We start from the raw sequence: 26,175 nt of genomic DNA on the forward strand, positions 1-26,175 counted from the left end.
TCAGATCCCTCAATCTTTCTCCCAACTTTTCTATAAGACTCCTGAAGCTCCATCTAATGTTTGGGTGACATTCTCTGCATTTTTCTCTTGGATGCTGCATGGAGCCTCTCAGAGGACAGTTATGCTAGGTTTTGTCTACATACATAATGGAGTAACATTAATAGTGTCAGAGATTGGTTCTTGCCTATGGGATGCTCTAAGTTTGGGGCAGTCATTGGTTGGCCATTCCCTTAGTCTCTGTTCTATCCTTAACCTTGCACATCTTGTAGGCAGTACATATTTTGGGTATAAGGCTTTGCGAGTGGATTGCTGCCCTTATACTTCAACTGGGGTCCCTGCCTGGCTACAGGAAGTGTCCACTTCAGGATCCATATCCCCCACTGCTAGGAATCTCAGCGAGAGTCACTCTCATAGACCCTCTGGGGCCTATCCCCATCCAAGCTCTCTGGTACATCCTAGAGATTGCCCCACCAGCTGATTTCCCTTATAATTCCCCTCCCCCACTCCCTTACTCGTTCCCTTTTCTATCCAGTTTTCTCGTTCTATCAACTTTGAAATTTCTATTCACTTTATGTGAAAGATGTATATGGTATGATTTGCTGGGTATGAAAAAAGACAAAAGCTATTCAATGTATTAAAATGCCCTGCCTTACAGATACAACTGATGCATATATGTTTTCTATGACTGATATAACAAAATGCAAAAGGCTGGGTAACTTAAACAATAGCCATTTATTTCCTTAGAAGTTGTGGGCCTAGAATCCCAATATCTGTATCCACATATCCACAAGCTCAGTTTCTTCAGTGGCCTCACCTTTGTCTCAGATGGTTGGCTGCTATATCTTACAATGTACACTACATTTTATATTTTTTGTCTCTTTGGGTTTCTTTTTGTTGTGTTTTAATAAAGCCATGAGATTTAACTTAGGGTCATACAATGCCTTTATTTAAACTGAATTTGCTGGACAACAAATGACAGTGGTAATCGTCTGCTAATTTCAGGGTTCTCAGGGGAATCCTTGACTAACAACTCACAGTGAGGTACTCTATCTCTGATACAGGGATTTCCATTTAATAATCTATGTCTTCTGGGAGCAACTTTATCTACATATGCAGAGATCTCCCACTTAAACTCATTGTTTTTCCATTTCACTTTTAACTTATTTTATGAATTTCCAGGCTTCCTTGTGGCATATTCATACATTGTAGTTTTAGTGGATTTCCTCTCAGAACTTCTTTGTTTCTTCCATATGCCCATCACTATTTCCATTTAGTTATTGCTACCCCCAGTATTTTCCTTGAAAGTACAAAGATCATAATCATGCTGTATATCTTCTAGCCAAATAAGTCATGAATCAGATAGTACACACAATAATTCACCATTGTAAGCAATGAGGCTTAGAGGTTGAATGTAAATATGGTAAAAGAGATTTTCTAATTGGCTGTGACTGGATGAATACTTTATTTGAATATGCCATGATGAGCTGCCCACCATGGTTGTTAAAACATAGCTGTATGAAATTGGCTGAAGTTGCACTCTTTATTATATGTATTGCTAGTCTGTTTAAATACTCTTAGCATGCAGTTTGTTAGATAAAAATAAAATAAGCAGACAGCTTCAATTTCTTGAGCCTCTTTTTGTTTCATTAATCATTTCCAATACAATCATAGCTTACCATACTAGGATTTAACTCTTCAGGCAGAAGAAAGGGTAGAACTTAGAATAGTTACATTGCAAAATTTGACAAAATTGCAAAAATGATGTCTAAGGCCCCATGTTGTCTAAATTTAATTCTTAAAATTTATTTTATTTTATGTGAATGGGTGCTTTGCCTGCATGTATGTCTGTGGCACCACGTTCATGCATGGTCCTGATAGAGAACAGAAGAAATGCTTGGATACATGAAACTAGAATTTCAGATGTTTGTGAGCTGCAGTGTGAATGCTGGAAATGAGACCCGGGCCTTCTGGAAGAACACTGAGTTATTTATCTACTTTGCCATCTCCCCAGCCCAATAATCTTAATCTTTGAATGTATTTGTAAACAGTTGAGTGATCTTAGCATGCATGTGGTTCCTCTTCCTAGATTCAATGCTGTAGAATAATTACATCCTTCTCAAATTCAAGGCATGAATGTAGGACATTAATATACCTTGTAATGTTATCCTATTTCACCTTCTCAATTGGACAACAAATAAAGACCTGAAGAGTTTAGTTACAGCTATTGCAGTGTGACTGCTGCCAAAGAACTAAAAGAAGAGGAGTGATGGAGAGTGGAAGCAGGATTTCAGTATACCATGAAGTGTGTGTAGTTTGCTTTTATAGAAAGAAATAAAAGTAAATCTCATTTTCCAAACAGGTGCCTTGACTGACAAAAGTGCATTAGGCAAATGACAGGTGCAAAAAAGAAATGAGCTCAGAGCAGCTCTATAACATATATCTAACCTGTATCTTGCAATCTTATTAGTTCCTATCAGTGAATACTTAGAATGATTTAAGTACTTCCTTGATATGTACTTAAATATTTAGGATATACAAATATGTTTAAATAGCGTATGTACAGAGAATTTCTTCATTCTCTTCAGTTGAATAATAATGCTGTATCCTTAGAAATATACAAAATATAAAAACTTAGATACATTTTTGTCAGTCACTAGTAATATGTGTGATAGATCTGTCCCTGTGTAAGACTGAGGAAGAGTGCATATAAATAAGTGTCATTAGCAGTAGGTGAGAAAACTGTGGCTGTACATTGTAACTTTTTATTTAACATATTATGGGCTGCGTGATTTCAATCTGCCTTTCACAAGAGAGCATGTCTTTTAATAATGTTGAGAAGTTTTCAAAAAGAGTCTAACAAATAGTTCAGATGTCATATCTTTGTACTCCTCTTTCTTGCTTTTAGGACACTTGGTGAGCTCTCCCCTATTAAGCCAGTAAGCAGTGTCTTCTGGTGGTCAGAGCTGTTTCACTAACTCTTGAGTTTTTCACTCAGGAATGCAAAGATATTTTTTACTTAACTTGTAAATATAAGAATAAAAATATAGCAACAACAACAAAGTTAAAGGAAAGCAGAAAAATGGTAGTATTAGTTGATTATTGTCCAATAAAAAATCAAAATAGACTTTAAAATCAGTTGTATTATAGAACAAAGTAGAGTAAAGGAAGGATAGAAAAGAGTCTGGGTGATGTTTACCTGTTGTTATTCTTGTTATTGGATAACTATGTTTTCTGACCCTGGGGACCCTTCATTGCCAGATTATCAGTCTGTCTTTCTCTTTCCTAACCTTTATTGTCAAAACTTGATGCTTTTCACAAGTACACTCCATTAGTAAAATGTGAGCTCAACAGAGTTTGATGGAACAACATCAGTGAATTTGCTTTTGATCCTTCTAGACAGCTTTACTCAGAAAATTGATATCAGTGTTCATCCTTTTCCTAGACCTTCAGCTCATATGTTGAACAGCCAATTTTCCAAAGGGCTTATTGTACACTTTCCTCAAAAGTAAGTTTTATAAAGCACATGGTAACAAAGCATATTCATGCCTATTTCTCTCCAATCTGAAAAACAATCTTGGGATTTAAAATCTCTGTTACCATCTTGGAATCTAATCTTATTACATCTGACACCAGAACACTAACATTCACATCTGTGCTATGTAAGAAGATGTAAAGCTTGGCTATATGAACATACAGGAAGACTTGACTATATGTGCATATAGGAAGATTTAACTTTATGAACATACAGGATTACTTGAATGAATGTACATATAAAAGTGTCATCTTTTTATTCCATTGAAAAAATTAAAGACACCCAAAGTAGGGAGTTACAAGCTCTGTTAAAGATCAGTGTCCTCAGGACACTGTTAAAACTCGATGTCTAGAGTTATCTTGTTCCTCTGAGTAATGTGGTATGTGTGAGAGAGAGAAAAGAGAAGAGATAAAAGGAGGGGGAAGTATCTACTAAAGGAGACTCTAACCCATTGATATAGAAACCAATATTCTAAGAAAGATAAATGAATCTGATAACAAAAATTACTTAATTTAGATTGAAATATATGAAAAAAGGTCAACTAAACATGAGGCAATTACATTTATTTATATATAGTAAATATATACATGTAAGAGGTAGGATTAAAAATACATTATTAATGTAAAATGACCTTTCTTTATAGAAAGTATGTTTCTTTTTCATTTGGGTGGATAAAATTGAAATTCATGCAATCTCTGTAAGAGTTATAACCTTTTTTTTCATTGCTCTTAATTGTTCTCCAAATGGAGAATGTATGGTTCATGAAAAGGTGGCACAAAGTGAACTATATATTGATATTTTTTAATTTTAGCTGTAATAAAAAGGTATGGATTATAAGATATATGTATTTCCTCACTGTATATTGTTGTTGTTCCCTAATCTCTTTATGTGTCTCACAAAATTAGTTCTAGTTCATTTTTATTGGATATTTTATGTATTTACATTTCAAATGTTAACACATTTTCCCTTTATCCCATCGCCCCTACCTCCCTCACCCTACTTTTATTAAGATGCTCCCACTCTCATCCACCCACTCCACCTCAGCACCCTGGCATTCCTGTACACTGGAGAAATGAGCCTCCACAGGATCAAGGATTTCTCCTTCTATTGATGGTAGACAATGCCATCCTCTGCTACATATGCCACTGGAGCCATGGATCCCTCACTGTTTGGTTGATGGTTTAGTCCCTTGGAGTTCTGTGGGGTCTGGTTGGTTGATGTTGTTCTTCCTATGGTGTTGCAAACCCTGTCAGCTCCTTCAGTCTTTCCTCTAACTCCTCCATTGGAGTCCCCGTGCTCAGTCCAATGGTTAAATGTGAGCATCTTAATCGGTATCAGTAAGACTCTGGCATATCCTCTCAGGAGACATCTATATCAGGCTCCTGTTAGCAAGCACTTGTTGGCATCAGCAGTAGTGAATGGATTTGGTGGCTACATATGGAATGAATCCCAAGGTAGGGTAGTCTCTGGATAACCTTTTCTTCAGTCCCTGATCTACTCTTTGTTCGTACTTCCTCCCATAAGTATTTGGTTCTCTGGAGTCTAACTTCTTGAATTCTTTTATATATTAGATATTAACCCTCTATCGGGTGTAGGATTGGTAGAGATCTTTTCCCAATATGATGGTTGGCATTTTGTCCTATTGACAGTGTTCTGGGCCTTGCAGAAACTTTGCAATTTTATGAGGTCCCATGTCAATAAGTAGACAATAGTGATGATAATGGTGTTTTATTTATTTATTTTTTAATGATTTATCAATCAGATTTATATGTTAGATTCTCAGTCCACAATACATCTGCACAATAAGCTTACAACCATTTGACAAAGATGTAAACCACCCACCTAGATAAAACAAATTAACCCATAGAAACCTTTAGAAATAATAACTACCTAAGGCTACTCAGCTGTGCTGACAGAAATGGTTTATCTTCCTCTTCCATCTTTATTCTTCCTCCTCCTTCTCTCCCACCTTACTAAAACTTTGTCCCCTCCCCACTCTCTACCGACCAATCATGTATTGCCTTGACCTAACTAGTGCTGGCCCTCACCTGCATATAGACATCAGTCTACACTCCTTTAAGACCCCATTTTTCTCTTCATGGTCCTCTTTCTTAAAAGTTGGGTTATAAATATGATTGGTTATGTTTCTTTTATTTTTTAATTGAACAACTTTATTTTAAATTTAGGCATTTTGCATAAAAGTATACAAATACATTTTTGTCAGTACTTGATTTTTTTAAAGGTTCGATAGTGTGCATTAAAATCTTACTAGTTACAATGAGCATAAAGTACATGTAAAACAAGATGTAACCTGGAATTAGTCAAAGTTTTCTTGGTGTGTAACGATTAAGCATAATAGTTTTTCATTTTCTTTTCCTTTTTTTTTTTTGGCCTTTGTTTTTTCTTGAACTTCATATAGTCTGTGAGTTGTTTCTGGGGTGTTCAGAGCTTTTTGGGGTTAGTATCCAATTATCAGTGACTGCATATTATGTCTGTTCTTTTGTGACTGGGTTATCTCACTCGGGATGATATTCCCTAGATGCAACCATTTTCTTAAGAATTTCACAAAGTCATTGTTTCTGATAGCTGAGTAGTACTGCATTGTGTAAATATACCACAATTTTTGTGGTGATGCTGTTTTATAACTCAGTACTGTATGTATCCATACATACACATGTCTGTATTTGCGCACATGTTGCTATTGTGTCTGGTTATTTATTTTTATATAGAAACTCTCATTCAGTCATCTCCAGGCTGTTGTGTTATCAATCCTATGCTACCAAATTTGCAAGGATAACATCCCTAAATAGGAGGGGCCCAGGGGTGAATGAATCAAAAAGACCTGTTACTTAATTGGAAAACCTTGTCTGGTTGTTACTGTGGCTTGGGGAACTTGTGCACAGGTGGTTTTGTTCTTGACTATAGTGTTTGTTAGTGCCAGAAACATGAAATGCAAAGAATTTGACAGAATTTGTTCTTGTTCTATAAACTTTGAAACAACTTTAATCTTTTGCAGCTCAATATTCTCTTAGGTAAATGTTCACGTTTTAAAGAATATGTTTTTGTTTGTTTGCTTGCTTTCTTGTTTTAAGATTCTTTGTAGCTCAGAAACCCAGTGAAGCTCTGATCCTCTGGTATCCAGCATGTGCTTGTGTATATGTTATCGCAGTGAGCACCTTAATTCAGCCTTGAATGAGACATTCCATGTCCATTTTGTATTTGTTTAAATTTGGGGCATGTGTAATGATAAGAGCAAAGCTTGACAAATGTATACTATACTTTCAGAACTGTAAGATATATTAATAATACAATAATTAATAATATAATAATTAATAATGACATTTTAGAATGTGAAAGAAAAGACCATGAACTTTATCTTCATTCGTGTTCACAGGAAGTTCAACATAACTGCCAGCTTCATAGAATATCATTTTGCGCAGATGATAAAACTGACAAGAGGATATTCACTTTCATATGCAAAGATTCTGAGTCAAATAAACATTTGTGTTTTGTGTTTGACAGCGAAAAATGTGTGAGTATGCCAAATGTTTTAGGATGGTTTGTTTTCTTTTACAAGCCATGGATTGTTTTCTTTCCTGCACTAACAAAGTATTTGGAAATGAATAAGGCCTGAAAACACTTAACTGCACTAATAGATTCATTCTGTCTTAAGAACAGGCTTCAGGATTCATCCTAACTAAATCTCATGTTCATTATAGAAAATGCTTGCATGCAAATTTCTTTCATTAGAGCATCATGGCTACTTTTATTTGTTTGCATTAATCTCAAAATAATTTAGTTTATTTTAAATTTTAATCTAAAAGATATTGAGTAACATCTGCATGATTCAAAGAGGAACAGTGAGCAAATTTTTTTTTCTGGAATACGATGAATTTAGTGAAGACAAAAGTTTTAATCTAAGGAATAAATGCTATTAACTTTAAAAAATTTTTCCAATTCTTTGAAAGTTGTTTTTTGAAGCTTATTATTTAGAACATTTTATATAACATAAATAGTGGTATTGAGTCCCCTTCTGAGTGTGTGTATGTGTGTGCATGCACCTATGAGTGTACTGTGAATGAAAATTTGAAGTTTGTAATAAGTAAGGACATTTAGGAAATTCTGAGTCATGTCCCAATTTCTTAACCAGCCAACATCTTAAGGAAAATCCTATGTCTTGCTTAAAAGTGTAAGCTAATTTTGTTCATGACCAAGTTTTGAGTTCTGTTATAAATCCTAAGATGTGAGCACATATTGTAGCCATTAATGGTGTCAGTAGAAAAACATCCAACCTCAGCAACACTAGTAGATTAAAATGAAAATAGAAGTCAACTCATTTTGAATTCCATTTTCCTTGTTCTCAAAAATAGAAAATTACTAATATCTTGATTAGCTACTTTGTCTGTTTTTACCACAAGGTCCTTTTGAGAATAAGTGCCTGTTTATTTCATATCTATTACTTCTACGAGGTAGATAACAGATGCCCAACAATTTTATTATCTGATGCAAAATTTGATGTTGAAGTGTATCCAATGTAGCTAGGTTGTTTTTATATCATTTAAATGTTATAACTTTTAAAAATTAAGTTCCCATTTTGGCTACGTAGCATTCTAAGATCTGTTCATAATTTTGTAAAGAATGCAGAACATCTCATATATATAGCAATGCAAGTCAGAATTCTGTAGACAGGAAGGAACTTCATATGGTAACCACATTAGCTTTAAAATTTATCCCAAATGCACAATTGTTACATTTTCCTATGCTTTCACAACATGTTATTTGCAGTTAATTTTGTTCTTATGATTGAGAATATTAAAGCTGATTTTCTTAAAATAATTTTTATTTTATGATGCTACTCTCTTTTACAATTTGTATCAAAGTAATTAATTTTCTTTCATTCATTGCCTTTAACATGAAAATCAACTTAGTTGGAATTCACTAAAGTAGTTACTAATTAAAATTCATAATAAATATTAGCCTTGATATTATTTTGTGCTGATTTATAATCTTTTTTGATATCCATCTAATTCTGTTATATGATCATAAAGCAAAAGTGTGTTTCTCATAAAGATATATTACATTGTAAAAAGCATATATTTTTTTAACTCAAGGCATTTTATTAGAACTTAAATGTTGAACTTATATGGAAGGCAAACTATAAATATCAGTAGCTGACTTTAGAATATGAATAGAAAGAATGAGAGGATAAAAGCCCTGGCATTTGAGTTACTGATAATGAGGTTCACCATCTGGTGGAGGAAGACATTGGAGAAGGAAGAAGGACATCCAAAGTATCACAGAAGCCCAACATGTTGGGGAGAACATAATTATAGAAAAGAAAACAAAAAATATTAATGTTTTTCTGAGTAATTCACAAAATGGGCGGACTTACAAAGCAGCATGATGTAGTTCAGTAAGCTACCACACAAGGATCCTGGAATGCTGGGAAAGGAAGATGTACTACCTCCTTAAAGAAATAATTATTCTATCTTTACAACATGGTTTAAGACAAACATATCTTCCTATGGGTGAACATCTTTTTCCCCCAAATACTTTGATTGTTGGCTTGAAAATATTTAATAGTAGGAAAAATAAAAGTTAACATGAAAAGTGTTAATTGAGAGACAATCAAGTTTCAGATATTAAAAAGAATTGAACATTACATGAAAAATCATGACTCTTTCTTTATGCATGTAACAGAAACCTCAAAACACTTAAGCAAGTAATGTGAGAAATGCAAAGAGAAATAGGCAAACCCGCAATTACAAAGCAAGCTTTCTAGTGTATATAAAATGTAAGGGTTACTTTACTGGGTACTTCTTAAACGAGTGTAAAATACATATAAGTACTTGTTACATATATGCTATAAGCTATCAAAAATGAGTAATACATTTGATGAATCATATATATTAAACAAAAATTTTGTACTGGATAAATAGATTAAAAATTTTTCAGCATTCTTGAGACATTTATTAAGTATGTATTACTATGCATACAAATATGTACCCACTCCAGTAGAAAGATGATGCTGACAATGATAATGATAGTTACCACCAGCACTGTCCTAGGAACATGGCTGGTAAGAGTATAATAGATGACTGTTATTGTAAATTTGGTGACAGCTCTTAAAGAATCATTAGCAGCATGTGCTGAGTGTCTATATTCTTTGACATAGCAATTATCATCCTGATAATCTATCCTAAACAAATTCTATTAAGCATGGGAAGGCAGAAATAGAATTATGAGAAACTGGCAGAAAAGCAAATGCAAAAAGAATGGAGACTGGTCAAGTATGCCAAAAGAATATCATTTGCTATTAAAATGACATTAGTAGAGCATACAAAAAGTGCTTTAAAGGGTACAAAAAGCAGAGCAATAAAATGGTACATTTTATGCAGCTGTATAAGGAACCCAATTTTAATGTACTATCTCATTAAATAGCTATGAACTACTTTTTATAATTTAAAACAAAAGATGGAAGGAAAAAAAAACCTATATGTCTTACCTTCTATTTTAGGTGAGTTTTGCATCCATCTTTGTAGCCTTCTATTTCATTGTAAACTATCTAAAAATATATTTCTACTGAAATCACATAATCTTTGTACAATAGCAACCCACCCATTTCTACCTTTTAAAAAAGAGTATTTACATTTAAATGTTTGAGTTTAAAAATTCTTTTTAAAGGCGTTTTACTATTTGATAATGAATTATCCTCCTCCCCCAAACTTGCTCACATTTAACCTTGTAAATTAAAGTAATTTTTATAAATAAATAAATAAATAATAAATAAATAAATAAATGACAAATTATGAGGCAATAAATATATACAGATAGTTTCAATCAAGGCAATAGAGTTACAAATTCTGGTTTTTTTATTTCTTTGTGAGTAATTGTAGTGTACATGGTGCTCTGCTGCATATTAGAGTTGCTTCAGCTTAAATATCTAAAATATAATGGATATTAAGTTGCTTAAAGTCAGTCCATGCTGTGTAACTGACAGATGCCTGGAAAAAAAATTCCATCATAGAAGTACTGAGAGCAGCTGATGAATATGGGTTCATTTATTCTTTTCTGTAAAGGTTGCTATTGTGCAATAGACCTCTAAAGGAAATGGAAAAGCATGCTAAGCCTGGGATAAGATGTTTGTAAACCTCAGAGGATACAAAGGACTAGACTAGTGTCAAGAGCTCTCAGTGTTCTACAGTACACAATACATCAAGTTAGAAAATGAGCAAATGATATTTCATCGATGAGGAGAATCTATAGATAAGAAATAAGCACATGAAAGACATTTTGTGGTAATGTTTATTAGGAAAACACAGTTTGAAATTCAAACACAGACATTACCCCACAGTTATCCAAAAGGCCAAGCCTCCAAATGCTGATGAGAATGTGGAAACTGTATGACTCATTGTAGCTGCTTGGGATAAACAGCCCGAGTCTTAAGAAACTTAACATGCAACACTTGTGAACATTTTGGAAATTCGCAGCACAGAAACCAATGTTTCAAATGTTCACAGAAAAACAAATCTGGTAATATTTACAAGTATGCATACATATGTATATGTTTGCATGAGTATAGCTAATTGCTAATAGCTCCAAACTATAATCATCGTTAAAAGTGGCTGAATAAACACTCTTGCTAAATCTCAACCTCAGAACACTACTTAGCACTGAAAAGAAAACATCAGTCCGTGCCTACAGTAGCCTGATGGCCCTGTGTAGCATTCTAATAAAGACGAAATTATAGGAAGGAACGAATTGATGTTTGCTTATAGTCTGAGAAGATGAGAATAGGTTGTGCAAGAGTGATTGTACAACAAGGTGAAGGATTATTGTTGTGGAATTTTCTGTGTTTTGGCTATATTATCCATATCCAAGCTATAATTTTTACTGTAGTTTTGAAACATGGTATCATGGTAAGGTCAGGATACAGGTTAACATGATATATGCATATTTTTTATAATTTGAGGTAAATCTAAAACAATCACAAAAAATTGGTGAGGACCTATTTGAAGACAAACTGCTCAGGATCTTCCCAGCATTACAGGGTTGCTGAGGAATTCAGTGATAGGAACATTGGTGATTGAAGTGGCAAAAGTTGCAAATGGTCAACATATTTTTTTTTCCTAACTCTTTGCTATTCTGGGGCCAGAAACTGCAGCCTCTGGGTGTTAACACCTGCTGTTTAACAGCTGGCTCTGGGAATGAAGTAAAGAAGTTAGTTTATTTGGGCTCTTTGTTCTTTTATTCAGAAGCCCCTAGCTGAGGCTCAGAGTTTTGTTAACTCCTTGAGTGCCAGAGAAAAAGGGAAAAACGTTACACATGCAGAAAGAAAATCTTTTACTCAGATAATATGAACAGGCATTTACATGTTCTTACATACATACACTCTTTCAGCCTGGCCACCTGTCTTATATGTTCTACAAGTGTTCTTACATATTTATATACATACACATATACCTACATATGTATATATAGATAGATGTATACATATATACATTTGGATAGATGGGGGAGAGCCCCCCTAAGCCACAAGCATTTGGTAAGTAGATGTGGCAGAGCTTTATGTGTAATTATGAAAGCTCATGGTTTCCTTATCATGCAGCCTTTATTTACTATTCTATTAGAAGTAGGCACATTCAATTCTTGATTCTGACTTTATTACATATTTCTGACAACAGATAATACTATCTCCCAAAAAGTTTCTTTCTAAAATTATCAAATCAGGAATTTGACAAAGTCATTAATTCATCTAAACAGAATTAATTCATGAAAGTTCATCTTCATATTGATTTCAAGAAAATTTGCTCAGTTGGGTGAGCTGATGCCCATGAATCATTAAGCTGTCTAACAGTGATAGTAAAAGGCAAACCAGCCATAAGAAGCAATCCTGGGATGAAGTCTCTTGGTACCTTGTCTCTTAGAGGATACCCATTGTAGGCCCTACAACAAAAAATGGTGGGCCACCTCCTGAAAAATCACCTGTTAGCCTTAGCCTCTCATTCATGGCTTCTGACACCAAATGTTTCTCCTATTTTAAAGAGATACATGTTGAGGAGATTCACTGATGACAGCAGACCCACAAAGCCGAGCAGGGACACACCTTTAGATTTAGCATTTGGAAGTCAGAGCAGGCAGATCTCTGTGAGTTCTAACCCAACTTTGTCCACATGGTGAATCATAGACTATGCAGGGCTGCGTAGTGTGACCCTACCTCAAGACAACAAAGCAAACCCCCACCATTTTCATTTTCTTTCTGATTTAGTTAAAGGCCTACTTTACTATAGTATGGATTACAGTTAAAGCCTGCTATGGTAATAAAATTTTAAACTTATGTATCTTCCACTAATTCTCTATTAAAAATGTGTTATTATCAAGATACACAGGCATCATTAGTTCTACGAGTGATCTATTTTACCTACTATGTTCATGTTTATTGGAGAAATCTTCATAAGAAATTGTTACGGTTATCGTTCATGTTTTAAGTTTTTGAAATTTTAAATCACTATCCTTTTGTTCTTTGTATGTCATTATATTAGATGAAAAATGAATTTTTCTTGTTCAATAATCCACCCTAACATGGTTTGCTAATAATCAAATCTGAAAGCTAAGTTATTTTTCCTAATGTAAAAAAAGTCATGAATTGTGGAGCAGATTCTTAAGCTACTAAACATCACTGAATTACCTTATTCTGACAAAGACATCTGTAAGCCATAAAAATCACTTTAGTTAATAATATTATTGGAGATATGTTTACAATAAGACTGATACCAGACTGGAGAGATGGCTCAGTGGTTAAGAGCACCGACTGCTCTTCCAGAGGTTCTGAGTTCAAATCCCAGCGACCACATGGTGGCTCACAACCATCTGGAATACGTTCTGGTATGTCTGAACACAGCTACAGTGTATTATATAGAATAAATAAATCTTTAAAAAAAAGACTGATACCTACTATTTTGATTCAAGTATATAAAAAGAAATATTTAAGACTATTGATATCTTCATAATGCTGACTGGATAGGAAAATGAAATCCAGGCTTGTTTTACTTATTAAAATATATTAAAAGGCCCTCCTGTTGCCTTAGCCACCAAGCAAAGGGCTAACTTTGGGCCAGGGCTTGCCAAGCAGCCACATTTTATATAGTAGAGATATAGAAGCAGCTACTAGACTACAAAGAACTTGGCATCAATGTGCTTGAAATAAGTCACAGGTCATCAAATTTCTCTAAGATTATTAGCAACACAGAGGATCTTGTGAGGGAATTGCTTGCTATTCCCAACAACTACAAGGTGATCTTTGTACAAGTAGGTGGGTCTGGCAAGTTCATTGCTGTCCCCTTTGGTCAGATTGGCCTGAAAGATGGAAGGTATGATGAACAGAGCTTGGTCAGCTAAGGCTGCAAAAGAAGCCATGCAGTTTGGGAATGTGAATATTGCCCATTCTCAACTTGGAAGTTACACAAAAATTCCAGACCTAAGTACCTGGAACCTCAACCCAGATGCCTCCTCTGTCTACCTCTATACAAATGAGACTTTGCATGGGGTGTAATTTGACTTCATATACATGTCAATGAAACAGTGCTGGTCTGTGAAATGTCCTCAAACATTTTATTCAGGCCAGTGGACATTTCCAAGTTTGGTGTGATTTTTGCTGGTGCTCAGAAGAATGTTGGCTCTGCTGGGGTGACAGTGGTGATTATGCATGATGACCTGCTGGGGTATGCCCTCAGAGAGTGCCCATCAGTCCTTGACTACAAAGTGCAGGCTGGGAATGCTTCTTTGTAGAAAACACCTCTGTGTTTCAGCATCTACATCATGAGCATGGTCCTGGAATGGATCAAGTAAAATAGCGGGGCTGTAACCATGGAGAAGCTCAGCTCCATCAAATCCCAAATGATTTATGGAATTATTGATAATTCTCAAGGATTTATTTTATGTAGATCCAGTGGAGCAACAGAATAGAAGCAGTATGAATATTTCATTTCACATTGGCAATAACAAAAGGGATGAAGGTTTGGAAAAGTGATTTCTTCATAAGGCAGTAGAACTAAACCTGATCTCTTTGAAGGGGCACAGTCAGAGAAATCCATGCCTCTATGTATAATGCAGTTACAGCAGATGTTGAAAAGTCAGCGCCTTCATGAAAAGTTTTTGGAGATGCATCAGCTGTTATCATTACCTGCAACACTTTGCCTGTGAGCAACATGGAGGTTTAGAGTACTTAAAACTCAGATGATAGTAGGTGATAGCAAGGACATATAGAAAGAGGAGCACTGCTCCATTGTTGGTTGGATTACAAGCTGATACAACCACTCTGGAAATCAGTCAGGTGGCTCTCTAGAAAATTGTACACGGTGCTACCAGATTCATTTTTCAATGAATAACAACTAAACAACAGGGCTCTGTAGAGCCGAGGAAACTACCAGCTAATTGCCATCTTCATTCTTACTTGACCTACAAGCATTGTGAAGGCTTTCCTTTTGATTTTCTTTTTCTTTAGATTGGATATTCTTTGCATTTACATTTCAAATGTTATTCCTTCCCCACATTCCCATTCCCCTCCCCTCCCATTGACTTCATGAAGGTGGTCCCTCTCCTAACCTCCCTCTTCCACCTCAGCACCTTGGCTTTCTCCTACACTGGGATAATGAGGATTCACTGAAGCAAAGGCCTCTCCTTCCATTGATTTCAGAAAATGTGTTTCTCTACTATATATGCACCTTGGGCCATGGGTTTCTCCATGTGAACTCACTGGGTGGTGTTTTAGTCTATAACAGTTTGGTTAGTTGATAGTTTTGTTCTTTCCCATGGGGTTGCAGACTTTTTCAGCTTCTTCAGTTCTTTCTCTAATTCCTTCATTGGGGTCTTCCTGTTTAATCTGAAGGTCAACTGCAGGCATCCTCCTCTGTATCAGTCTGGCTTTGTCAGAGCCTCTGTGGAGGCATCCATATCAGGTTCTTGCTATCAGCAATAATGCTTGGGTTTAGTGTCTGCATATGGGGTGAATCCCCAGGTGAGGCAGTCTCTGAATGATCTTTTTGCCACTCCCTACTCCTCTCTTTGTCTCTTTATTTTCTCCCATGATCATTTTGTTCTTCCTTCTAGGAAAGACTGAGGTATCCACCGTCTGGCCTTCCTTTTCTTTGAGCTTCATAAGTTCTGTGGATAATTTCTTGGGTATTCTGAACTTTTGGGGCTAGAATCCGCTTATCAGTGAGTGTATACCTTGAGTGTTCTTTTGTGACTGGGTTGCCTCACTCAGGATGATAGCTTTAAGTAACATCCATTTTCCTCGGAATTTCATGAACTCATTGTTTTTAATAGCTGAGTAGTACTCCATTGTGTATATGTATCACAATTTCTGTATTCATTCCTCTGTTGAAGGATATCTGGGTTTATTCTAGCTTTTGGCTATTATAATTAAGGCTGCTATGAACGTGGTTGAGCATGTGTCCTTGCTAGATGGTGGAGCTTCTTTTAGGTATATGCCCAGGTGTGGAATAGCTGGGTCTTCAGGTAGTACTATGTCCAATTTTCTGAGGAACCACCAGATTGATTCCCAGAGTGGTTGTACCAGTTTATAACCCCACCAACAGTGGAGGAGTGTTCCTCTTCATCCACATTCCTGCCAGCATCTACTGTCACCTGAGTTTTTCATCTTAGCCATTCTGACTGGTGTGAGGTGTAATCTTAGGGATGTTTTGATTTGTACACAGTAAAACTGGCCATCTTGCCTAAGGCAATCTACAAATTCAATGCAATCCCCATCAAAATTCCAACTCAATTCTTCATAGAGTTATATAGAGCAATTTGCAAATACATTTGGAATAATAAAAAAAAAAAACCACAGGATAGCAAAACCCATTCTCAATAATAAAAACTTTGGGGGAATCACCATCCCTGACTTTGAGCTGTATTATAGATCAATTGTGATAGAAACTGCATGGCATTGGTACAGAGACAGACAGGCAGATCAATGGAGTAGAATCAAAGACACAGAAATGAACCCACACACTTATGGTCACTTGATCTTTGACAAAGGAGCTAAAAACGTTCAATGGAAAAAGGACAACCTCTTCAACAAATGGTGCTGGTTCCACTAGCAGTCATCATGCAGAAGAATGCAAACCCATCCTTTCTTATATCCTTGACAAATCTCAAGTCCAAGTGGATCAAAGATCTCCACATTAAACCAAGTACACTGAAACTAGTAGAACAGAAAATGGGAAAGAGCTTAGAACACATAGACACAGGAGAAAAGTTTCTTAAACAGAACTGGTTCCAAGTGGTTCTTTATTATTTGGAGCATATTACAAGGAGGCAGAGAGGTTCTATGTGCTGAATTGACAGCTGTGAGTTTGCTGGGTTCTGCAGCTGTTGGTTTAAGTGAACAATGACTTTTGAGCATTTTGGATCTGTATATTGCTATTCCCATAAAAAGATAGACATGGCAGACTGTGTTTATGTAATGGGAATTTTTATACCCCATACAGTTTATACCTATGTCTTTGTATTTCTAATGAAACAGTTCTATAGAGGCTTTTAGAGTTTGTTCAACTCATAACTTTTTTTGCATGACTGTTGTCTATTGTGAATACTTGCATCCTCTACCTCCTGCATTTTAAAGCTGCCTCATGAGAAGGATCTAAGAAGTTCTATGATTTACTTTGCCTGTCACAAGTAGAAGAAATGGTTGGTTCTTTGCTTTTGTTTAGGCCATTAAGCAAAAATGAGGTACACCCCATCCCCACTTCCAACCCCCAAACTTTGATCACATGGCTGTTTTTGTAATTTAACCATGGCAACATTATAAATTTCAGATCTTTGCTGAGGTTTTTTTCTGTTTGTTTATATGTTAATGTTTCCTGCTGACTATATAAAGAACATTAAATCCTAAGTCATCTAAAAAAATAACTTAAAAGGATAAGGAGTGTAGCTAGTTAATACTATGTTTTTTAGCTGGTGTAAGGGCCTGCTTTCATTTGACAGCACTCCATAGCTCTTATAAAGTGATCAAATGTCTTTAATATCAGTACTCTGAAGACAAGGCACAGTGAAAATTACAGAGCCCTACTAAAAATAAAGCTTAAAAATAACATTCACATGAATGACAACGTCCAATTTATTGTAAGTTCCTATGAATAGGATCAATCATTGATTTAAAATTTGCCTAGAAAAGAAAAATTAATAATAAAGGAAGAAAATTAAGGCCCATCACTTTAAAATTTCCAGAAGGAAAAACTAATAATTTTATTTCCTCATACTTTCTCCAACCCACCCCCATACTGAAGTGTTGGAAACTCCATAGTTCTTTCTTTCTGTATTTGAGCTCCATGGTTTGCACCATCTAATGAGAACCTCAGACAAACATAATTTTACAAAATTGCATTTTAATTATATGTCTTCTCGGAATGTTATTTATTGTGTCTTTATAACCATTATGGAAACTAAGTTTCTACCATGATTGAATTTTTATATCTTCATGTTCAAAAGAAATTATGTATTTTAAAGAGTATGATCCTCAAAAAGTTGTATGGATAGTTCACATAAAGTTGAATGTTACTGATGGTGAATCAATAAGGTTGCCATTTTAATTAACCTTTATACTGAACATATTAAATATCTAAGAAAGCTTATAATCTCGTTAAATAGAAAGAGAACTTCCATAATTTAGAGGGTAGAAAACTGGCACTGGAGAGATGACTGGCTGCTCTTCTAAAAGTGTAGGATTCAATTCCCAATAGTCACAGGATGCTCACACTAGAGGTAGCTCATTCCATCTTTAATTCCAGTTCCAGGTACCCTTGCTGGCCTCTGGGAATACTAGAATGCATTAATATCCAGATATACCTGAAGATAAAGCATTCCTATTCATAAAACATGTTTTAATTAAAAATAAAGGGTAGGAAGTTAACCATCATAAAAATAGATATCGTTCCTGTGTATGTGGTAGGGAGCTGGGTATGTATGTGGTAGTATGGGCTGGAGGAGGTTGAAAACATGATCAAAATCTAGTATATAAAAATATTAAAAAATAAAGTAGGTCCTATCTTTTGTTATACAAAACATTATAAGCATGATATTCTAAATTTTGAAGTTAGAAAGAAATAAAGATTCATGAAGACTCTATCCTAACTACTTTTATGACATTATAATATTACATACATTTCCAGAATCTAATATCACAGAATTACTTTGCATATGTTTTTAATTTAATTGTTTGTGCCTCTGTCTGTCTGTCTGTCTGTGTATTTGTGTATCTGTTTACTATGTATATACATGGGTATGTGTTATGGTAAATATTAAATATGAATCTGCTCCTACTGGTCCCACATGGTCTTACTCCACTGGAGCCTATCCACTGGAGCCATTCAGCCAGTCTCTTTTTCTACCATGCAGTCCACAAACTGCCCTCTGCCCTTTCCCAGCTGTCTCCCTATCAGCCAGGAACTTGGCTCACATAGTCCACTGCCTGGTAAAATTACTTGGCAATCAATAATTTATCAATCAGATTTATATGTTAAATTCTCAATCCACATTCCATTCACATAATAAACTTACCATTTTTCAGAGATATAAATCACCCACTTAGATAAGATAAATTGACCTATAGAAATCCATCCCTTAGAAAGTATATATCCGCTCTGTTCCCACCCAACACGGTGAAAAAGTGCGCCCCTGCCCTGCCTGATCCAGGGACCAGGAACCCAGCATTGGGACCTCTGTTCCCAACCAGCAGCTTTGGAGCTCAGAACAAGGCTAAGCCCATCTGCCACCTGGACCAGCAGTTCCCAAAGGTTAAGGTCTAGTGAGTAGGAGATCCGAGCACCCAGGAGGCAGAGAGATTTCTACCGACTGCGCACAGAAAGCTTGCCCCTGCCCTGCCTGATCCAGGGACCAGGAACCGAGCATTGGGACCTCTGTTCCCACCAAAGTGGCACGGAAAGCGTGCCTCTGCCCTGCCTGATCCAGGCACCAGGAACACAGCATTGGAACTCCTGTTCCCACCCAGCAGCACACAGAAAGCACGCCCCTGCCCTGCCTGATCCAGGGACCAGGAACCCAGCAGTGGGACCTCTGCTCCCATCCAGCGGCTCACTGAAAGCACATCTCTGCCCTGCCTGATCCAGGGACCAGGAACCCAGCTTTGGAACCTCTGTTCCCACCCGGTGGCTTTGGAACACAAAACAGGGCTCAGACTATCCGCCACCTGGACCAGTGGAGATCCAGGGACACAGACCAGGTACAAGGGAAAGGCAAGAACATATCACTGACAACAAGATGGCAAGAGGAAAGCGAAAGAGCATATCCCAAGGAAACCAAGACAACCTGGCAACACCAGTAATCAGCTCTCCCATCACAGCGAATATTAAAATGCCAAACACTCCAGAAAAAGGAGATGCATAACTAAAATCATACCTCAAGACTCTGATAGAGATCCTTAAACAAGAACAGGAGGAAAAGCAAAAAGAATCAGAAGCTTTAAAAAAAAAAAACAAGAAAAACACTCAAAGAACTCAAAGAACTAGAAGAAAACAGAAGCAAAGAGATAAAGGAATGGAAGAAGAAATTAAAAACTGAAATTGAGACAATAAAGAAAACACTAAAAGAGATAACCCTAGAAGTAGAACACCTAAAAAAGAAATCAGGAGTCACAGAAGCAAGCATTTTCAATAGACTACAAGAAATGGAAGAGAGAATCTCAGGGGACGAAGACGACATTGTGAACATAGACAAAACATCCAGAGAAGATGCAAAAAACAAAAAGCTCCTAACCCAAAATGTCCAAGAGATCCAAGACAAAATGAGAAGACCAAACCTAAGGATAATAGTAATAGAAGAGGGAGAAGAATATCAACTAAGAGGCACAGTAAATATCTTCAACAAAATTGTAGAAGAAAACTTCACTACCCTTAAGAATGAGATGACCACGAGCATAAAAGAAGCCTTCAAAACTCCAAATAGGTTGGACCAGAAAAGAAATTCATCCCGATACATAATAGTCAAAACAACAAGTATCCAAAGCAAAAAAAGAATAGTAAAACAGTAAGGGAAAAAAGGTCAGGTAACATATCAAGGCAGACCAATCAGAATCACACCCAATTTCTCAACAGAGACTATGAAAGCTAGAAGAGCCTGGACAGACATCATGCACACCCTACGAGAGCAAAAGTGCCAGCCCAAGCTGCTATACACAGCAAAACTATCAATCACCATAGATGGAGAGATGAAGATATTTCAAGACAAATCTAAATTTACACAATATCTAACCACAAAACCAGCACTACAACGAATTAAAGGTGGAAAAACCTACATACTAGTAAAAACAAGAAAACTCCTAAGCAAGAAAACCAAAAGAAGAAAGAGACACAGACACAACTCAACCTACAAAAGCAATAATAGCAGGAAGCAGAAAGAACTATTCCTTGATATCTATTAACATAAATGGTTTCAACTCCGCAATAAAGAGACATAGGTTATCAGACTGGATACATAAACAAAATCCAGCATTTTGCTGCATACAGGAAACTCATCTCAGAGAGAAAGACAGACACTATCTCAGTAAAAGGTTGGGAAAAAACTTCCAAGCAAACAGACTCAAGAAGCAAGCTGGAGTGGCTATTCTAATATCAAATAAAGTAAATTTCCAACCAAAAGTTATCAAAGAAGATAAAGAAGGACACTTTTAATCATTACGGGGGAATCTGTCAAAAGGTACTCTCAATTCTTAACATATATGCTCCAAATACAAAAGCACCCACATTCATAAAAGAAACTCTAATAACGCTCAAAAAATACATTTCACCCCACACAATAATAGTGAGAGACTTTAATACCCCACTCTCTCCAATGAAGAGATCATGGAAACATAAACTGAACAAGGACACTGTAAACCTCGCAGAGACTATGAACCAACTGGAATTAGTAGATATCTACAGAATATATCATCCTAAAGTAAAAGAATACGCCTTCTTCTCAGCACCCCATTGCACCTTCTAGAAAATTGACCACATAATTGGACACAGAACGAGCCTCAATCTATAAAAGAAGATTGAAATACTCCCATGCAACATCTAAGATCACCATGGTCTAAGGCTGGTCTTTAACAACAACAAAGATAACAAAAAGCCCACATACACATGGAAACTAAACAATGCTCTGTTAAAGGATAGCAGGGTCAAAGAAGAAATAAAAAAAGAAATTAAGGACTTTCTAGAATTTAATGAAAACGAAAAAATAACATACCCAAACAATGGGATGCAATGAAAGCAGTACTAAGAGGAAAACTCATATCCCTGAGCGCTCATAAAAAGAAACTGGAGACTTCAGGAACTTAACAGCACCGCTAAAAGCAATAGAACAAAAGGAAGCAGATACACCCAAGAAGAGTAGACAGCAAGAAATAATCAAAATTAGGGCAGAAATAGACCAAATAGAAGCAAAAAGAACCATCGAAAGCATCAACAGAACCAAGAGCTGGTTCTTTGAGAAAATCAACAAGAGTGATAAACCCCTAGCCAGACTAACTAGAGGGAAAAAAGAAAGTATACAAATTAACAATATCAGAAAGAAAAGTGGAGACATAATAACTGAAACTGAGGAAATTCAAGAAATCATCAGATCATACTACAAAAGCCTATACTCCACAAAGTTGGTAAATCTGGAAGAAATGGTTGAATTCCTAGACAAATACAAGATCCTAAAGTTAAACCAGGACCAGGTAAACCATCTAAATAATCCCATAACACCTAAAGAAATACAGGAAGTCATCAAAAGCCTCCCAACCAAAAAAAGCCCAGGTCCAGACGGGTTCAGTGCAGAATTTTATCAGACATTTATTGTAGACATAACACCAATATTCTCCAAACTATTCCTCAAAATAGAATGAGATGGAATACTACCAAACTCATTTTTTGATGCTACAATAACCCTCGTTCTTAAACCACACAAAGACCCTACAAGGAAAGAGAATTTCAGACCAATCTCACTTATGAACATTGATGCAAAAATACTCAGCAAAATCCTTGCAAACTGAATCCAAGAACACATCAAATGATCATTCACCATGACCATGTAGGCTTCATCCCTGGGATGCAGGAATAGTTTAATATAAGAAAATCTATCAATGTAATCCACCATATAAACAAACTCAAAGAATAAAATCACATGGTAATATCATTAGATGCTGAGAAAGCATTTGACAAAATTCAACACCCGTTCATGTTAAAAGTCCTGGAAAAAACAGGAATCCAAGGTCTATACGTAAATATAATAAAAGCAATATACAGCAAACCAACAGCCAACATCAAACTTAATGGTGGGAAACTTGAAGCAATCCCACTAAAATCAGGGACAAACTTAATGTTGGGAAACTTGAAGCAATCCCACTAAAATCAGGGATTCGACAAGGCCGCCCACTCTCCCCCTACCTAATGAACATAGTACTGGAAGCCCTGGCTGGAGCAATTAGAAAGCAAAAGGAGATAAAGGGGATACAATTCCAAAAGGAAGAAGTAAAAACATCACTCTTTGCAGATGACATGATAGTGTACTTAAGGGACCCCACAAATTCCACCAGAGAACTCCTACAGCTGATAAACAAGTTCAGCAAAGCGGTTGGATATAAAATTAACTCTCAAACAAATCAGTAGCCTTCCTATATTCAAAGGCCAAACATGTGGAGAAAGAAATTAGGGAAAAGATACCCTTCACAATAGTCACAAAAACTATGAAATACCTTGGCGTGACTCTAACTAAGCAAGTGAAGGACCTGTATGACAAGAACTTCAAACCTCTAAAGAAGGAAATCGAGGAAGATCTCAGAAAATGGAGAGATCTCCCATGCTCATAGATTGAAAGGATCAACATTTTAAAAATGGCCATCCAACCAAAAGCAATCTACAGATTCAACGCAATTCCCATCAAAATTCCAACCCAGTTCTTCATTGAGTTGGAAAGTTCAATGTGCAATTTCAACTGGAATAACAAAAGACCTAGAGTAGCAAAATCCATCCTCAACAAGAAGAAAACATCTGTGGGAGTCAGTATCTCTGACCTCAAGCTATATTAAAAGGCAATTGTGCTGAAAACTGCATGGTACTGGTACAGAAATAGGCACGTTGATCAATGAAATAAAATAGAAGATCCAGAAATGAGCCCTCATGTATATGGTCTCCTTATTTTTGACAAAGGAGACGTAAACATTTAATGGAAAAAGGACAGCCTTTTCAACAAATGGTGCTGGTCCAACTGGTACTCAACATGCACAAGTATGAATATAGACCCTTTCTTATCTCCTTGTACAAAGCTCAAGTGTAAGTGGATCAAAGATCTCCACATTAAACCAGATACACTGAAACTATTGGATGAGAAAGTAGGGAAAACCTTAGAACACATAGGCAAAGGAGAATATTTTCTGAACAAAACAGCAATGGCTCAAGCTCTAAAATCAAAGATTAACAAATGGGACTTAATGAGATTAAAAGTTTCTGTAAGGCTAAAGACATTGTCAAGAAAACAAAATGGCAGCCAACAGAATGGGAAAAGATCTTTACCAACTCCACATCAGATAGAGGCCTAATATCCAAGGTATACAAAGAACTCAAAAAGCTAGACACCGGAGAATCAAACAACCCTATTAAAAAATGGGGTACAGAGCTAAACAAAATGTTCTCAATTGAGGAATATCGAATGGCTGAGAAACATGTAAGGAAGTGCTCGACATCCATAGCCATCAGGGAAATGCAAATCAAAACAACCCTGTTATTCTACCGCACACCAGTCAGATTGGCCAAGATCCAAAACTCAGATGACAACACATGCTGTCGAAGTTTCAGAGAAAGAGAAACACTTCTCCACTGTTGGTGGGGTTGTAAACTAATACAAGCACTCTGGAAATCACTCTGGTGATTTTTCAGAAAATTGGACATAGTACTACTTAAAGATTTAGCTATTCCACTTCTGGGCATATACCCCAGAGACACTCCAATATACAACAAAGATACATGCACCACAATGTTCATAGCAGCTCTATTTATAATAGCCATAAGCTGGAAAGAACCCAGATGTCCTTCAGTAGATGAATGGATACAAAATTGTGGTACATTTACACAATGGAGTAATACTCAGCCATCAGTAACAATGACTTAATCAAATTTTTAGAAAATGGTTGCATCTAGACAATATCATCCTGAGTGAGATAACCCAGTCACAAAAGAACAAACATAATATGCAGTCACTGATATTGGGATGCTAATCTCTGAGGCTCCGACTTCCCCAGAAACAACTCACAGACTGTGTGAAGTTCAAGAAAAAAAGAAAACAAAATAAAAAAACAAAACAAAACAAAAAAAGTTATGCTCAATCCTTACACACCAAGAAAACGTTGACTAATTCCGGGTTCTCTTGTTTTACATGCACTTTTTGCTCATTGTAACTAGTAAGACCTTAATGTAGAGTATCAAACCTTAAAAATAAAAAAACAAAAGCCAAGCACTGACACAATTGTATTTGTATACATTTATGCAAAAATGTTTAAATTTTTCTTCTTTTATCCTTGTTTTTTAAAATAAAGTTTAAAAAAAAAAGAAAGTATACATTCAATGGCTATTCAGAACTGCATGGACAGAGATAGGTCATCTTCATCTTCAATGTTGAATCTCTCCTCCTCCTTCTCTCCTCCTTCCCAGACTTCTCACCCAATAATAGACCTCACCTTATCATGGGCCTGTCTTGTTGCATAATGATGTCGTCCTACAAGTATGCATGTGTAATGTCACAAATATGAAGGTCAAAGACAACCTCCAGGAATTGGCTCTCTCCACTATGTGAGATCCCTGTTGAAATAAGGTTGTCAGGAATAACAATAAGCACCACTACAACTTAAGCCATTTTGTTGAACTTTTAAGGTTTTTGGGTTTATGGTGTTTTTTTGTTTTTTTCTTTTAAAACAGATTTTTAACTTGACTCTTTGGGTAAATGTTTAGTTGATCAGTGACATTTTTTTTATGTAGTACTTTTACTATACCCTATTGTGATTTGTTCTTTAATGCTTTGTTTTTAGTAGTTTATAATAGATAAAAAAAAATTACAAAGTCAGTTTGTTAAAGAGGGATATTTTTAATATTTAATATTAGCACTATTTTCCTGTCATAGAAACAGGAATTTATCTTATTAAATGTGGTATTTGTCAGCATATTTCATCAGTTAATGCTTTATTAAGACTCTTTGGATTAATTAAATAAATCACTTTTTCATGAAATTGTAGAGATTTGGATGTAGAAGGAATGAACTGGTAGATTTTGGAAGTCTATAGCAATTTTTTTTTCTAGATAGAATGTATACCAAGTTTAATTCAGATGACTTCTGTACTTAGTTCCATTATCATTATTATACAAAAATGTGAACTTTTTAACATTGATGAAAATTAGGAGCCCTCATAATATTTTCATTCTGATCATCTCATCTGACTCTTGTTTGAAACTGCTCACTTCTATGAAGATGGTGGGCCAATTGGATCTACTTGCTCCATTTGGAAAAAGTTATTTTGGAGTTTTCTGTGGACCCCACCCAGAAGGCTTTAATCATATTACCTGCACAGAGTATAAAAACCTGATCACTAGGAAAAGAAAACAACAGCC

The 26,175-nt window shown here is 35.9% G+C and overlaps 1 protein-coding gene and 1 pseudogene across 4 annotated transcripts in view; both read left to right on the plus strand.

The window, feature by feature from the left end:
* The window catches only part of GULP1 (GULP PTB domain containing engulfment adaptor 1), a 235,266-nt gene that overhangs the window by 184,542 nt on the left and 24,549 nt on the right, over positions 1–26,175 (plus strand). For all 3 annotated transcript variants that reach the window (XM_080933399.1, XM_080933400.1, XM_080933401.1), the window contains one exon: positions 6,927–7,064. In XM_080933399.1, the coding sequence (XP_080789525.1) occupies positions 6,927–7,064 (138 nt within the window). The remainder of the gene's footprint in view (positions 1–6,926; positions 7,065–26,175) is intronic.
* Positions 12,044–14,734, plus strand: LOC308433351 (phosphoserine aminotransferase-like; annotated as a pseudogene). Its single transcript has 2 exons — positions 12,044–12,077; positions 13,621–14,734. The product of its transcript is annotated as a phosphoserine aminotransferase-like (transcript).

The sequence above is a fragment of the Micromys minutus genome (assembly GCF_963924665.1).
Source record: "Micromys minutus genome assembly, chromosome: 19".
In the NCBI taxonomy this organism is placed as follows: Eukaryota; Metazoa; Chordata; class Mammalia; order Rodentia; family Muridae; genus Micromys; species Micromys minutus.